The sequence below is a fragment of the Nomascus leucogenys genome, chromosome 10 (assembly GCF_006542625.1).
Source record: "Nomascus leucogenys isolate Asia chromosome 10, Asia_NLE_v1, whole genome shotgun sequence".
Taxonomy (NCBI): domain Eukaryota; kingdom Metazoa; phylum Chordata; class Mammalia; order Primates; family Hylobatidae; genus Nomascus; species Nomascus leucogenys.
The window spans coordinates 30,009,668-30,027,543 of record NC_044390.1 but is presented as its reverse complement, the minus strand read 5'-3'; the positions used below and the strand labels follow the sequence as shown (position 1 = coordinate 30,027,543).

Here is a 17,876-nt window from a genome sequence, read left to right as displayed (position 1 = left end):
TTAATTTTTTTAATCATTATAGGATATTTGGGTTTGTGGAAGACTTTAGCAAATTTTCTGTTTTATCCACATTTCAATGAAATTCTCTTATATTTTTATATGTACTTCATGTGTAGCTATGTTTCATTTATGTCCTATGACTTTTGACTTGTACTTTTTCTCTTTTTTGTTGATCAGTCTTTATCAGAAAACATATCTTAGCTTGGTTGGCTTCTTATTTGAGAGATAGGAAATATAGCATAACAGTTATATATATAGACCTTGGAGTCAGATGGTTTAACTCAAGAGGTGATTAAGAGTATTAAATATGACTAAATACACGAAATTATTTGAGCCTCCCAAAAAGTAATTTTTCAATACATTTTAGCTATTATTATAATTAAGTTCCACATTTTCTATCATTTAACCCAGTTTACATTTTGTAGCATTCATCGCTCTCTGACATTATCATTTTTACTCATCCTATTTATTTAATTTTTAAATTGAGTACAGATTTTTCTCTCATTTTTCCACAATAAAAGGGATTTTATTTTTTCCTGGTAACCATTATATCCAAAGCTAGAATCATGCTGAATATGTAGTAGAAAGTCAAAAAAATTAATTTTTTTTAAGTAGATTATTTCCTAATGAAGTGCTGGATGCTATTAGAATGGCAAACTGGGGAGGGAAGTTTGATGTGGGAAAGACATCGAGAAATATTTGGAGTAAAGACCACTACAGAAATGAATGAGATTGTTAATGAATAGTTCTGCATACAAAAAATTCAACATGAAGAAATTATGTTTCTTCAGGGACTTGAACTGGGAATGAAAGAGTGGGAAAAATAAAGTTAACTACTTTATAGCTTTGTCTGCTTTTGACTTTTGTGCCTTCAACACAAGAGGTATTTTAGAAATATTTGTTGACATAACACTGTTGGAAGGAAGCATTGTAAAGAGTTTTAAGTACTGTAGGATTGATTAGGGAAGTTTCATTTTCTTATTAAAAAGTCAAACTAATTTTTGTTAGTTGATTGTCTTATTCTAAAAGCCATAAAAGCAAAGACATATCTTGTCTTGTTTTATAATATTTTACAATATTAACTTTTATTTTTACTTTAGGGACTCCACAACTTATTATACCTAACCGTATGTATCAAAATATTTTAGTATTAATTAAATTATTTCCTCCCATTGAAAATGAATTGAACTCTTAACTATTCTGGTTTTGTTTTTGTTTTTGACAGAAAATCCATTTCTGAAGCCAATGGGGAGAGCACTTCAGCAGACAGCCTTTAATCCATTCAGCTTAGGTTTTCTTCTTCTGAGAATCTTTTAATGTCATTTAAATACAAAAGAAATTCTCAAATGTTAAAATAAAGGAATAGTTTATTGCTTAATATAAGATCATCAGTTTGATTCTTTATTGAATCTTCTATACTCTTGCCTGATACCTAATTGTTTTTGTTTTTAACTCAAAAAATGTATCGTAGTATGGAAAATGGATAGCAGTAGAACAAAGTCTTAAGATTATTTTTTAATGACAAATCCATATGTATATCAAAAGTGTTCCACTCTTTAATTTTCTAATGAGAATGGATTGTCATTTTAGTTATAGTACATTTAGAGAACTAAAGACATTTCAGATATTAGATAGTTTCCTTATATACCAGTAGTTTCCTTTGTGAATACCATCAACATCATTCAGAAACAAAATGTTACTGAGGAAAGTTTTTTCGGATAGCATGTAATGTTATACATTATGGCCATAATCAATGGTTGGGGAGTAAATCAATGAATTAAACTCAAAAAGGAAAATTAACTAAATTTTCAACCTTTACAAAGTAAATATATGTTCTGCAAATTAAAGTCACACTCTTCTAGGAGACTTATTTTTAAAGATGCCCCATAGAAAATAACAGGATGCTAACAGCGTATCTTTTAAAAGCCATACAAAATTAGTATAGGTAACAACATCTCTACAAACCAGAGAATTATTCAATTCTGGCATTTCTTTTTTCTGAAGGAAAAAAAACATAATATTTAATAAATTCAGTTTTCAAAATCAACAATGCTGAATTGTTGACTCCTGTGGAGTAAATTATCTGGATGTTTTTCTTCTCAACTAAGGCAAGCTCCAGCTTCCTTCAGCTATTGTATTAGGGCTCTCTAAAGGGACAGAACTACTAGGTTATATGCATGTATAAAAGAGAATTTATTAAGGAGAATTGACTCACACGATCAAAAGGTTAAGTCCCATCTGTAAGTTGAGGAGCAAGGAAGCCAGCAGTAGCTCAGTCCAAGTTTCAAAATCTCAGAAGTCAGGAAGCTGACAATTCAGCCTTCAGTGTGTGGCTGAAAGCCTGAGAGCCCCTGGTAAACCACTGATGTAAATCCAAGAGTCCAAAAGACGAAGAGCCTGGAGTCTGATGTTTGAGGGCAGGAAGCGTTGAAGTTCTGCACACTGGGGAGATTTCCCTTCACAAGCATCCTTCAGGGATACCAAGAAAGGGGCTATGGTGCTGCAGCTGTCCATTTTGAGGTGGTGTCTGCATATCATGCAGAACCATCCATAAACCAGGCCCTAGTTTTCTTTCCCCTGTCAACTGATCATAGGGAAATGCAAATGTCTCACCAATGAGTCCAGTGTGTTTGCTTTTTCTCACGCACTGGGTCCAGTCAGCATTATGTTATCAATGTAATGGACAAGTGTGATATCTTGTGAAAGGGAAAAGTGATCAATATTTCTGCAAACAAGATTATGACACAAAGCTGGAGAGTTGATATACCCCTAAGGTAGGACAGTGAAGGTATATTGCTTGCTTTGCCAACTGAAGGCAAATTGTTTCTGGTGGGCCTTATGGACAGGAATCAAGAAAATGGCATTTGCCAAATTAATGGCTGCATACCAGGTACCAGGATATGTGTTAATTTGCTTGAGCTATGAAACCACACATGGTACAGCAGCTACAATTAGAGTCACCATTTGGTTAAGCCTAGGATAATTCACTGTTATTGTCCAAGATCCATCTATCTTCTGCACAGGCCAAATGAGAGAGCTGAATGGGGATGTGGTGGGAATCACCATCCCTGTTTCTTTTAAGTCCTTGATGGTGGCACTAATGTCTGCAATCCCCCCAGGGCTGCAATATTGTTTTTGATTTACTATTTTTCTAGGTAGAGGCATTTCTAATGGCTTCTTTTTGGCCTTTTCCACCACAATAACCCTCACCCTATCGGTCAGGGAGCCAATGTGGGGATTCTGCCAGCTGCTAAGTATGTCTATGCCTATTACGCATTCTGGCACTGGGAAAATGACCACAGGATTCATCCAGGGACCCATTGGCCCCACTGTAAGTCAGACCTGAGCTAAAATTCCATTAATTACCTGACCTCCATAAGTCCCTACTTCAACTGGAGGACCACAATGATGTTTTGGGTCCCCAGAAATCAATGTCAGTTCAGAGCCAATATCCAGTAGTTCCCTCAAGGTCTCATCATTGCCCTTTCCCCAATACATAGTTACCATGGTAAAAAGCCAGAGTTCTCCTTGGAGAAGGATGGGAAGATGACGAACAGTACAAATTTTTGGTAGCATAGTGGGGTCCTTCCTCAAGGGGATCCAGCCTCCTCTTTATTCAAGGGGTTCTGGGTCCAAAAGTGGTTCAAGTCTGGAAATTGATTGAAGGTCTGTGATTTGCTATTTTTATAATACAAATTAGTCTTTTGTCCACTTGACCTGAAAGTTTTCTGCCTATACAAATTAAGTAACAATGCTGTAGGCTTCCTATCAATTTTACTTCTAGAAACACCGTAATTAATTAGCCAGTGCTAGAAGTCTACATGAGTCATACTATTCTGATTGCTGCTTTGCCTGTGCTGTCCATTATGGTAATTATGCCCACCTTGTCTTTGACGGTTGAGTGCCACTACTTGGCCCCTGCCACCTCTGTATCCGATTATTCCCATTGAATGTAAGTTTTCCAATTGAGTGAGTGTGGTTCCCACTGTAAGATCTGCCATACAAAGAAGAGCAATTGCAGACTTCAAGGATGCAGGTACTCCCCTCACAAATCTGTTTTGCAAGATATTGGTTAAGGGTATGTCTTCTGGATCCACCCAGTTGGAATGAGTAGGTCTAAAGTGATGAATTCACTCTAGCATTTCAATCTCTCTAAGCCTTTGGATCCCTTTGTCTACATTAAACCAAGGGACATCAGGCATTTCCAGCTCACTCACAGTGGGCCATCTTTTGATCCATGTTTCAGCTAACCAAGCAAATAAACTATTAGAACGTTTTTTAACTCCCCAAGCTGCAACATTAAATGAAGTATCTCTGTTTAGTGGGCCCATGTCAATAAATTCAGCCTGATCCAACTTTATGTTTCTTCCACCATTATCCCACACCCTTAATATCCATTCCCATACCTGTTCTCCAGATTTCTGCTATATAAATTAGAAAACTCAAGCCATTCTTTTGGAGTGTAGTGCACTTCTTCATGGGTTCACACCCTGAACCTTACCTCTAGGGGCCTGCTGGGACTTGAGCCTAATTATAGGTCTAGAAGCAAACAGGGGTGTTGAGGATGTGTCCTGAGGAGAATCAGCATTGTCTTGCCTGGCAACTGCCTCAGGCAGTACAGGGTTAATCTCCTGAAAGGTGGAAAGGCTGATGGCAGTATGGGTGAGAGTGGGGATATTGCCACCACCTCTGGCAAAAAAGGCTCATCAGAATTTAGGAGCTCAGTGCCCCCAGCCTCATCCCTCATCAGGGTCCTCCCACACATCCCCATTCCAAGTTGTAAGGTCCCATTCTTTTCCAATCAATGTCCTCAATTTAACAGTAGATACCTGGTGAGGCTGAGCGTGCACCTTTCATTGCAGGTCAGCCACTCGCATGATAAGAGCTTTTGTCTGATTTTCCACAATTTCAGCCCTTTGTCTTCAGGAGGTAAGACTCTCACTCAGGGCAATCTTAGAAGATTTGAGGCTCAGTATGGGCTTCTGGAACTGGGAATTAGAATCCCTGAGCTCATCATTTTCTTTCATCATTTTGTCCAGGGAATTTAGAAGCAACCAACCAACTTTATTATATTCCTTGATTCTCTACATATAGTTGAAGGTATTATGTATACAGTCACTAAACTCCTTGTTTCTCAAGAGCGTTGAATCAGGAGTATCAATGCATTTATTTTGCATAATTCTTTAAACAGTTCATGCCAAGAAATATCAGTGTTCTCCATCCTATTAGAAGTAGAGTCCTTAGAATTTTTGAGTCTAATCAGATTAAGCAGCCAACTCCAGAAACCCCAAAACCAACTAAAGAAATCCATCCTTAAAATTCTGTTCCTCTAAAACCACTCCTGGTACCAAAATCTGTATTTGGCAGGGTTTCCTAAAGGGACAGAACTACTAGGATATGTGCATATATGAAAGGGGTTTATTAAGGAGAATTTACTCACACAATCACAAGGTGAAATCCCACAATAGGCCATCTGTAAGTTGAGAAGCAAGGAAGCCAGCAGTGGCTCAGCCCAAGTCCCAAAACCTCAGAAGTCAGGAAACCCACAATGCAGCCATCAGTCTGTGGCCAGAGGCCCAAGAGCCCCTGGTAAACCACTGGTGTAAATCCAAGAGTCCAAAAGCAGAAGAGCCGGGAGTCTGATGTTTGAGGGCAGGAAGCGTCCAGCACAGGAGAAAGATGAAGGCTGAAAGACTCACAAGTCGGCTCATTCCACCTTCTCCTGCCTGCCTTATTCCAGCCACAGTGGCAGCTGACTGGATGGTGCCTACCCACATTGAGGGTGGGTCTGCCTCTCCCAGTCCACTGACTCAAATGTTAACCTCCTTTGGCAACACTCTCACAAACACACCCACGAACAATACTTTGCATCCTCCAATCCAATCAAGCTGACACTTAATATTAACCATCACAGACATATATACATGTATATATATATATATATATATGTGTGTGTGTGTGTGTATATATATATATATATATATAAAATATCTGTAATATATATAATCATTTTAAATGTATTTTTAATAGAACTGAACATTGTTTTGTATATATTGTCAGATATCTAGGAATTTCCACATAGCTGGGTGACTGATACTTTTTTTTCTTTTTGAGACAGGGTCTCACTCCGTCACCCAGGCTGGAGTGCAGTGGTGCAATTTTGGCTCACTGCAACCTCCACCTACCAGGCTCAAGCAATCCTCCCACCTCAGCCTCCCAAGTAGCTGGGACCACTGGCGCGTGCCACCACGCCTGGCTAATTTTTGCATTTTTTTTGTAGAGATGGGGTTTTGCCATGTTGCCCAGGCTGGTCTTGAACTCCTAAGCTCAAAGCAATCCACCTGCCTCAGCCTCCCAAAGTGCTGGGATTATAGGCATGAGCCACTGCGCCTGGCCGATTGGTGCTAATTTTTATAAATAAGCCAAGTAGTTTTATATTTAAGTCTGCTTACATCTGTCAGCGTTCTCCAGAGAAACACAACCAATAGCAGAGAGAGAGGGGGAGAGGGAGAAGGAGAGAAAGAGGAAGAGGTGGAGTGGGAGGGGGAGAGGCAGAAAGAGATTTTTAGTAATTGGCTCACAGGATCCTGTGGGCTAACAAGTGGAAATTTTTAGGGCAAGCTGTCAGGATGGAGATTTAAGTGAGAGTTGCTGTTGCAATCTCTAGTCCAAATGTTGAAAACTCAGGCAAAATGTTTATGTTGCAGTCTGCAGGCAGGATTTCTTTTTAAGAAAAACTCAGTCTTTGTACTTAAGGCCTTCAACTGGTTGAATGAGGTCCACTCATCAAAAAGGATAATCTGATTATAAATTTTAATCACATCTAAAAAAATATCTTTACAGCAACATCTAGACCAGTACAACCAAACAACTGGTCACTGTAGACTATCCACATTGACACACAAAATTAACCATCACATTGCTATTTGACATCACGTAATAGAGTCTTATATTTTTAGTAATGTAAGCTTTCGCTATTTGTTTAACTATTGCATTGTTAAAATTCTCATTCATAATTACTTGTTTTTTAACTTGTGGTATGAAATAACCTAAAGGTAAATTCATATGTATGTAGAGTATATTTTTCTACCTATTGCTTTGTTTATCATTTTGTTATCTTCATGGATTTTTAATTAAACATTTTCATTAATAATTAAAACATCCTCTGATTTTTAATGTAATTATTCCTTTACCCCTTTATACTTATTCATTCAAGAGCACATGATTTTCTTTAAGTCAGATTAAAATTTAAAATTTAAAATTTTTTTACAGAATTATATTCCCTGATGAAGAGGTACTTGTCAAAGAGTGTTAAATTAGCACTGCTATAGGAACTTTCAAGTCGTAACAGTTCTCAGAAAATGGAGTTTATTCACAGGAATTTGGGTCCGTGCTAAAGCTATGAGCAGAGGCTAGAAAGGCAGAGCATCTCCATCCTATTAGTGGGCTTTCCTCTTACTGTCAAGAAAGGAAAATTCTGGGCCAAGGATATGTGTTTTTTATTTCTTGTGATCTTAACAACAGCCTCTTGACAGGACATCTTGGGAAGCCTGTCATTGCTTGAGGTTCCTTTACTCTGAGTAGACTGTTAAAAGTGACTTTAAGTAACTCTCCTATTTCACTTAGTTTGGAATTGCTAGACAAACTGCTCTAGGCTTAGCTTTTTCAAACTACTGAGAACAGTTAACTCAAGATTTAAGTAGTGCATTTTTCAGGAGATTCTCTTGTCCTGCTAGGACAAGTTTGGGTTGTCAAACTCAAATAAGTGTGTGTTCCCAGAAATTGCTGAATCACTTCAAAATATGAAACAAATAAATCAGACTTGTCAATAATAGTTGGGCCAGTTTTCTACCTCTTGGGAGAAATGGTGAAGAGATAGTTTAAACAGTATTCTCTGTAGTTTATTATTATTACTATTATGCATCCCTATCAGTAAAAAAAAAAAAAAAAAACATTGTAGAGTGACCAAAAATCCTAGTTTGCCTAAGACTGAGAGGTTTCCTAGAACATAAGAAAACACGCCCAGACTAGGACATTCTCTAACAAATGTGGAAGTGGTAACCCTTAGATTAAATCAAAAGGTACTACATGGACATTTAACTAAATGTATTATGTATATTTTTATAATAAAGTAATATATTACAAAATACATAACGATTGAACCTAAAAAGGATGAGGTAGAAATAAATTTAAAAATAAATGTTAAAGAGATGTTTATACCAGGAATATAAGAAGAAACACTTCTGACAGTTTTATATTATTTGCTTGCATTTGTCTCTTGACAACTATATTGAATCGGCAATTTCCTCTTAGCAATTTTTCCAGGATATGTGATCATTTTGAGATGGTTGGCTTAGTTAAAACTAGGTAATTTAAACTGTAATTAAATTTACCTGTGATCACTAACTGTACCAGGGGAAATAAATAAATTCCGTTATCATCACTTCGAGTGGAACTCCCATTTTCTCTCAGAAAAACAACATATCACTTGCCAATGTCCTCCAGACCAAAACTACCAGCAACTCACCTGTAGTTATATTAACTGGGTTTGCTTCTTGCAGCTAGGGAAACCACATTGATTATTATAAGAATAACTCAATAAATATTTATTAAGCATGCTCTCATGAAAACTAATATTAAAAAAATTTAGTAAGCATGCATAATATCTGGCACCATGCTAAGTGTTAATAATTATTTTTAGTTCTTGTGAATTCAATGAGTGAAAATAGGAGAATTTAAATTTAATAATAGTAATACCTAACAGTAATGTTTGCACTATGCCAAGCACTAAGTGCCTTACATCTAATAACTTATAGAATTCCCTCAATAATGAGGTAGATGCTATTAATTTTTTTTTTTTTTTTTTTTTTTGAGACGGAGTCTCGCTCTTTCGCCCGGGCTGGAGTGCAGTGGCGCAATCTCGGCTCACTGCAAGCTCCGCCTCCCGGGTTCACGCCATTCTCCTGCCTCAGCCTCTCCGAGTAGCTGGGACTACAGGCGCCCACCACCACTCCCGGCTAATTTTTTGTATTTTTTTTAGTAGAGACGGGGTTTCACTGTGGTCTCGATCTCCTGACCTCGTGATCCGCCCGCCTCGGCCTCCCAAAGTGCTGGGATTACAAGCGTGAGCCACCGTGCCCGGCCAATGCTATTAATTTTTATTCCTCAAACTACCAGTAAAGCTAAACATATTTTCATAAACTACATTCAAATTTACCAATATATTGTTTGAGAGTTATTAAGAAAGGCTAGGAATGTTATTTTCACCTTTGATGAAAAGATTACAGGAAGTTGTTTCAAACGTATGACGATACTTCATATTGACCTAATGAATACAGAAATAATGTGCATTCAGGAGTCAAATTTTAATATAAATAGTCTCAGATTTATACTCAGTTTTATGGCTTGGTCTTTTAGAGACTGATATGGTTTGGCTGTGTCACCACCCAAATCTCAATGTGAATTGTATCTCCCAGAATTCCCACATGTTGTAGGAGGGACCCAGGGGGGGAGGTAACTGAATCACAGGGGCCAGTCTTTCCTGTGCTATTTTCATGATAGTGAATCAGTCTCATGAGATCTGATGGGTTTATCAAGGGTTTCTGCTTTTGCTTCTTCCTCATTCTGTCTTGCCGCTGCCATGTAACAAGTGCCTTTAGCCCTCTGACATGATTGTGAGAACTTCCCTAGCCATGTGGAACTGTACTAAGTCCAATTAAACCTCTTTCTTTTGCAAATTGCCAAATCTCAGGTATGTCTTTATCAGCAGCATGAAAACAAACTAATACAGAGACAAATGATACTTTAGTTCCAGAGGTCCAAATTCCTCCTGAAATCTAGTTATATATACTCCATCATACCTATATGTGAAAAGAGTAGATGCAGGATGAATATTTCAACTACACTGTTATTTAGCCTTTTTTTTTTTTTTTTTTTTTTTTTTGGTAAATTACCTGTTCATTTTCTTCCTCTATTTTTCTAATGGTGCTGCTCTTATTCATTTTCTTAAGCTTTTTTTTTTTTTTTTTAGACAGAGTCTCACTCTGACGCCAGGCTGGAGTGCAGTGGCACAATCTCGGCCCACTGCAACCTCTGCCTCCCGGGTTCAAGCGATTCTCCTGCATCAGCCTCCCGAGTAGCTGGGACTACAGGCATGTGCCACCATGCCCAGCTAATTTTTGTATTTTTAGTAGAGACAGGGTTTCACCATGTTGGCCAGGATGGTCTCGATCTCCTGACCTCATGATCTGCCCGCCTCGGCCGCCCAAAGTGCTGGGATTACAGGCGTGAGCCACCGCACCTGGCCTCTTAGGAAATTTGAATGGCTCCCTGTGCATCTGGGATTTTAATCCTTGGACATTTATCTAGCAAACTTCTCAGTTGCCCTATTTTACATTTTAACAAAGTAAAGTCTATCTTTCTACCTTTTAAAGTTGGCTTTTATGTGTGGATCATTTTGGTTTTCTCTTTTAATGCTTCTCATGCACAATTATCTGAATCTGAAATTTGAATTATAGAAAAGATCAATCGAGTATGTAGAGAAAAGAAACAACGAGTCAATAAAATAAAAACAATGTTTCTAATAACATCTATGCAGAGAACAAAATAATACATTTCAGTATCTTCAGTCTTATTCCGTGATCATTTTCAGTAAATGTAGATTAAAAATACATTTTTAAATTTGCTAGCTTTTATCCAAATCAATAAGCATATGGAATTAGAGTATTATTTCCTTAAAATTTCAAGTGTAGACCAGGCATGGTGGCTCATGCCTGTAATTCCAGCACTTTGGAGGCCAAGGAGGGTAGATCACGCAAGGTCAGGAGTTCAAGACCAGCCTGGCCAACATGGTGAAACCCCATCTCTACTAAAAATACAAAAATTAGCTGGGTGTGGTGGTGCGTGCCTGTAGTCCCAGCTACTCGGGAGGCTGAGTCATCAGAATCACTTGAACCCAAGAAGCGGAGGTTGCTGTGAGCCAAGATCATGCCACTGCACTCCAGCCTGGGTGATAAAGTGAGACTCCATCTCAAAGAAAATAGAAGAATTTTAAAAAATAATTTCAAGTGCAGTGTACAAGTTTACAGAAACTGAGAACTTAAGGAAAGTCACAAATCATCTGAGATAAGCAAGAGGCTTAAAGTTTATCCCAAAATTGCTCATCTTTAAAATTAAAGCTATATCTGTTATATATGACAACAGAAATATTAAATGGGTATGCAAAAAGTATATAAGTAGCAGAATTTAAATAAAATAATTTAATGCAACCTTATTTTCCACATTCCTTGTAAAGAAATAAATGATTCTGTCAATACCCTCTAACAATTCCAATGCCCTCAAGAAACCGAATGTGATAAATTATTTCCATCACTTTCAATATAAAATAACTTAAAACTGTTTTGCCCCAAATTTCAAAGTTCAAAAATCTACAACCATTCAAACCTTATTAGAAAATGTACACAACCTGTGATTTAATACATATTTCATGAAACTATGATTAAATAATTCTTATGTATTACATGCCTCTTTAAATTTTTTGAAAATATATATCATGGAATATAATGCATTAAAATTTTTTTATATAAAGTATATAATGGGAGCTGATTCACTGACAGATATGAAAAATTGAATATTTGCAGAACACTGTCAGCAAACCCCACTTCTTTCTACAGAAACCAAATGAGATGCTTTTGTGTGTCCTTCTTCCATACTCCTATCTTAGTCACCTGGGCTTAAAATCTAGCTTTACAACACTAATCAAAAGAAACCAAGACAGCTATATTAATTTTGGCTGCAGCCAACTTCAAAACAAGGAAAGTTATCAGGAATAAACAGGGACATTACATAATAATAAAGGGGTTAATTCTCCAAGAAGACATTACAATCCTTAATGTATATGCACCTAACAAGATAGTGTAGACATATGAGACAAAACTGATAGAATGACAAGAAGAAATAGATGAATCTACTATTATAGTTGGAGACTTCAAAACACCTCTACCTGAAATGTATAGATTCAGCAGGCAGAAAATCAGTAAGGACATAGTTAAAGTCAACAAAAACATCAATCCCCTGGATGTAATAAGACGTCTATACATTATTCGACAATAGCTGAATATATATTCTCAAGCTCATGTGAAACATTTACCAAAATAAACTATATTCTGCACCACAAAACACACCTTAATAGATTTAGAATAGAAATCATGTAATGCCTGCTCTCAGACCACTAGTAATTGAACTAGAAATCAATAACAGAATGATAACCATAAAATTCCAAAATAAGAGATTAAGTGGCACACTTCTAAATAACACATGGTCCAAAGAAGAAATCTCAAAAGAAATTTGAAAATATTTTTAAATAAATGAAAACGAAAACAACCTAGCAAAACTTGTGGGATGCAGCAAAGCATTGCTTAGAGGTAAATTTGTAGCATTGAATAAATATATTAGAAAAGAAGAAAGATTTAAAATCGCATATGCTTACACTGTAAGAAACTAGAAAAAAAAGAGCAAATTAAACCCAAAGTAAGCAGAAGAAACAATAAAAATCTGAGCAAAAATCAATAAAATTGAAAACAAAATTGATAGAGAAAATTAATAAAACCAAAAGCAGGTTTTTTTAAGGCATAAATAAGATTGATAAGCTTCTAGCCAAGCTAACAGAAAAAGGAAAAAGACATAAATTATCAATATCAGAGATGAAAGAAGGAACATCACTACAGATCTGATGAACATTAAATGGATAACTGAGCAATACTATGAACAACTCCACACCCACAAACTTAATAATCTAGATGAATGGGACAATTCCTTGAAAGACACATCTCTCACAACTCATGCAAGAAGAAATAGACAATCTGAAGAGGCCTATACCTATTTAAGAAATTTAATTGATAACTAATAACCTTCCAAAAAAGAAAGCACCAGGCCCAGATAAATTCACTGGTGAATTCTACCAAAAATTTAAAGAAAAAAGTGATCGATTCTCTATAATGTCTTTCAGAACATAAAAGCAAACAGAATACTTCTTAACTCATTCTATAAGGCCAGCATTATCCTAATAACAAAATCCTGCAAAAACATTACAAGAAAAAAAATACTACAGACCAGTGTCTCTCATGAACATAGATGCAAAATTCCCCAACAAGATACTAAGCAAATTGAATTCAACAATGTATAAAAATAATTATACACCACGATGGAGTGGAATTTATTCCAGATTGCTCTGGTCTGAATATTTGTCCCCTCCAAATTCATGTTAAAATTTAATTTCCATTGATGCAGTATTGAAAGGTGGGGCTTTAAAAAGATTATTGGGTTATAAGGGCTCTGCCCTCATGAATGAACCAATACATTCATAGATTAATGGATTAATAGGTTAATAAGTTAATGGATTAATGGGTTATCACAGGAGTGAGACTAAAGGGCTTAGTAAAAAGGGGAAGAGACACCAGAGCTGGCATGCCCAACCTTCTTGTCATATGATGCCCTGCACTGCCTCAGGACTTTGCAGAGAGTTCTCAACAGCAAGAAGGTATTTCACCAAATGCAGCCCCTCAACCTTATAGTCTCAGCCTCCATAGCTGTAAGAAATAAATTATTTTTATTTATAAATTACCCAGTTTCAAGTATTCTGTTATAAGCATCAGAAAATGAACTAAGACATAGGTATACAAGCCTGGTTCAATTTGCAAATCAATTAATGTAATAAATCCCATCAATAGGCTAAAGAAGAAAAATCATATGATTATATCCATAGATGCAGGAAGAACACTGGACAAAATCCAACATGAACTCATGATAAAAATTCTCAATAAACTAGGAATAGTAGGAAATTTCCTTGAGATATTGATAAAGATATCAATATATACAAAAAAAAGCTATAGCTAACTACATACTTAATGATGAGAAACAGGAAGCTTTCTCACTAAGATCAGGAACAAGGCAAAGATGCCCCTCTCATCACTGCTCCTCAACTTCATGCTGGAAGTCCTTGCTAATACAATAAGACAAGAAAATAAAAGATTTATAGATTGAGAAGAAAGAAATAAAAATCTCTTTGTTTGCCAATGACATAATTACTTATGAACAAAATCCAAAGAATCAACAAACTCCTGAAACTAATCAATGATTTTAGCAAGGTTGCAGGATACAAGGTTAATATAGAAAAGTAAGTTACTTTTAATTACTTTCCTATATATTCACCATGAACAAGTAGAATTTAAAATTGAAAACATAATAGCATTTAGTACACACAAATACTTAGTCATAAATCTAACAAAATATTTACAAGATCTATATGAGGAACACTATAAAAGTATGATAAAATAAATCAAAGAACTAAATAAATGAAGAAATATTCCTTGTTCATAAATAGAAAGACTAAATATTGTTAGGATATCAGTAATTCCCAATGTGATCTATAGATTTAATGTAACCCCAATCAAAATTTCAGCAAGTTAATTTGTGGATATTGACAAAATTATTCTAAAGTTTATATGAAGAGGCAAAAAAATCCTGAACAGACAATACATTGGATGAGAAGAACAAGGTTGCAGGACTAACAATATGTGACATTAAGACTTACTATAAGGGTACATGTATCAGTATATTTTGTGCTGCTATCATAGAGTATCTGATATTTGGTAATTTATAAAAAAAAAAAAAAGATCAATTTCTTACAGTTCTGGATGCTGGAAAGTCCAAGGTTGAGGACCTTGCATCTGATGAGGACCTGCTGGCTGTGTCATCTGATGGCAGGAGTTCACAGAGCAAGAGAGTACATGCACATGTGCAAAAGAAGGGAGCTGAACTCACTCTTTTGTCAGGAACTCACTCCCTCAATTATTTTACCAATCCTGTGATAATGGCATTAATACAATTCATGAGGACAGAGCTCTCATGACCCAATCACCTCTTAAAGATCCCACCTTTCAGTGCTGTTGTATTGGGGATTAATTTTCTAACACATGAATTTAGGGGGACACATTCAAACAATAGCAAAAATACAGTAATTAAAACAGTATAGTATGGGTGAAAGTAGAAATAAATAAATCCATGGAACAGAATACAGAGCTCAGAAATAGAACAACATAAATAAAGTCAACTGATCTTTGACAAAGGAGCAAAGGCAATATAATGGAGCAAATGTAGTCTTTTCAACAAATGGTTCTGGAACAACTGAATGTCCATCCATACACAAGAAAAAAAAATCAGTCTGGGCACAAACTTTATACCCTTCACAAAAATTAATCAAAATGGATCACAGACCTAAATGTAAATAAAAAGTATAAACTCATAGAAGGTTATATAAAAGAAAATCTAGATGATCTTTAATTTGGCAATAACCTTTTAGATATGACACAAAAGGTATGATTTATGAAAGAACAAATTGATAAGCTGGGTGCCATTAAAACTAAAAAGTTCTACTCAGCAAAAGACATTCTCAAGAGAATGAAAAGACAAGCCACAGCCTGGGAGAAAAATACTTAACAGAAGATATATGCAATAAAAACTATTACCCAAAATATGCAAAGTCTCTTTAAACTCAACAATCGAAAAACAAACAGCTTAATTTAAAAATGGATCAAAAACCTTAATGGACAACTCACCAAAGAAGATATACAGTACTCAAATAAGCATATGAAAAGGTGCATCATATGTCATCAGGAAAATGCACATTAAAATACCAATGAAATACCACTATACACCTATTAGAATGGCCAAAATCCAGAACACTGGCAACACCAAATGCTGACAAGGATTTGGAGGAACATGAGCTCTCATTCATTGCTGGTGGGAATGCAAAATGGCACAGCCACTTTGGAATACAGTTTAGTGGTTTCTTAAAAAAACTGAACATTACACTTACTGTCATAGTCTGTTTAATGTTGCTCATAAGAAAATACCTGAAACCGGGTAAGTTATAAAAAAAAGGAATTGACTTCTTAGAATTATGGAGGCTGAGAATTTCAAAGTCAAGGGGCCATATCTGGTGAGGCCCTTCTTGCTGCTGGGCCCTCTTGCAGAATCCCAAGGCAGCACAGAGTATCACATGGTAAAGGGGCTAAACTAATCCATTAACCCATTAATCTATGAATGGATCAATACATTCATGAGGACAGACCCAATCACTTCTTAAAGGCTCCACCTTTCAATACTGTTACATTGGGGATTACGTTTCAACATGAATTTTGAAAGGGACAAATATCCAAACAACAGAACTTACTATAACCTATAGTTATGATCCAGCAATCAAGCTCATGGTATTTATCCAAAGGAGTTGAAAACTTATGTCTACACAGAAACCTGCACAAAAGATGTTTATAGCAACTGTATTCACATTTGCAAATTGATATGGTTTGGCTGTGTGTCCCCACCCAAATCTTACCCTGAATTGTGATAATCCCCACATGTCATGGGAGGGACTAGGTGAGAGGTAACTGAATCATGGAGGCAGGTTTTTCCCGTGCCGTTCTCATGGTAATGATTACATCTCATGAGATCTGACAGTTTTATAAAGGGTAGTCCCCCTGCACATGGTCTCTTGCCTGCCACCATGTAAGATGTCCTTTTGCTCCTCCTTCGTCTTCCACCATGATTGTGAGGGCTCCCAGCCATGTGGAACTGTGAGTCCATCAAACCTCTTTCCTTTATAAATTACCCAGTCTTGGGTCTGTCTTTATGAGTGGCATGAGAATAGAATAATACACCAATACCTAGAATCAACCAACATGTCCTTCAGTAGCTACTGAAATAAAGAAATGTTGGTACATCCAGAAAATGAAAAATTATTCAGTGCTAAAAAGAAATCAGGTATCAAGCCACGAAAAGACATGGAAGAAATTTACACACATATTACTAAGTGAAAGAAGCCAATCTGAAAAGACTACATACTGTATGATTCCAATTATATAACATTCAGGAAAAAGCAAAACTATGAAGACAGTAAAAAAAAAAATAAGTAGTTGCCGGGGTAAGGAGGGAGGGAGAGATGAATAGTCTGAGCACCGGGGATTTTTAGGCAGTAAAACGACTCTATATGATACTAAATGCTGGAAACAGGACATTATACATTTATACAGACCCATGAAATGTGCAACACCAAGAATGAGCCCTAATATACACTATGAACTCTGGGTGGGAATAATGTATAAATGTAGGTTCATCAATTGTAAATGTACAACTCTGTTGTGGGATGTTGATAATGAGGGAGGTTATGCATGTGTGGGGACAGGAGGTACATGAGAAATCTCTGTACCTAACCTAAAACTGCTATTTAAAAAGAGTCTATTTTTAGAAAAGGAATGGGTAAAAAAAAAAAAAAAAAAGTAGCTCTACCACTCCCTGGCTGGGTGGCCTCAGGCAATTTGATTTCTCTTTCTCTCAGTTGTTTTTCCATCTGTTAAAGGGATAACAACTATTTCTTAAGATTTGTATGACTTGAGTGAGTTGATATTGTCCAAGCATTTTAAATAGTGCCTGACACATTAAATATTTCTGAAATAGATTAAAAATAGTATTCACCACTCTGTATTGTAACTGTTTGATGATTCATCTGTACCACCTTTAACTAAAAGCTTCCTGTAGACAGACTCCATGTCTAGCTTGTTGAGTATTTGAACCTTCAGCTGGGCTGTGACACACAGGAGGTACCGAGGAAATTTTATTAAATGAGATGTCTAGCAGTGGAATGGGCTTCCCAGGAGATGGTGACTTCCCTGTTGGTCTAATTATTTAAGAAAAGGATGTGAGGATCACCTGTCAGTGATGTTCTGAAGAGTATGCCTAACACATGAGGCTAGCAATAGTGGCTAAAATTTCTTCCAAATCTAAGACTGCATTATTCTATTTATACTTTTTATTTAGCATTT

At 36.3% G+C, this 17,876-nt stretch overlaps 2 protein-coding genes across 3 annotated transcripts in view; one reads left to right on the top strand and one right to left on the bottom strand.

Moving 5' to 3' along the window:
* The window catches only part of GLIPR1L1 (GLIPR1 like 1), a 40,679-nt gene extending 38,983 nt beyond the window's left edge, over nucleotides 1-1,696 (top strand). Inside the window, exons 5-6 of one of the 2 annotated variants that reach the window (XM_003259559.4) lie at nucleotides 1,101-1,127; nucleotides 1,226-1,696. In XM_003259559.4, coding sequence (XP_003259607.1) covers nucleotides 1,101-1,127; nucleotides 1,226-1,317 — 119 coding nt within the window. In that variant the 3' untranslated portion in view covers nucleotides 1,318-1,696. The remainder of the gene's footprint in view (nucleotides 1-1,100; nucleotides 1,128-1,225) is intronic. The other variant, XM_003259560.4, reaches the window with a different exon arrangement.
* Nucleotides 1-17,876, bottom strand: part of CAPS2 (calcyphosine 2) — a 115,165-nt gene that overhangs the window by 95,923 nt on the left and 1,366 nt on the right. The window lies entirely within an intron of this gene.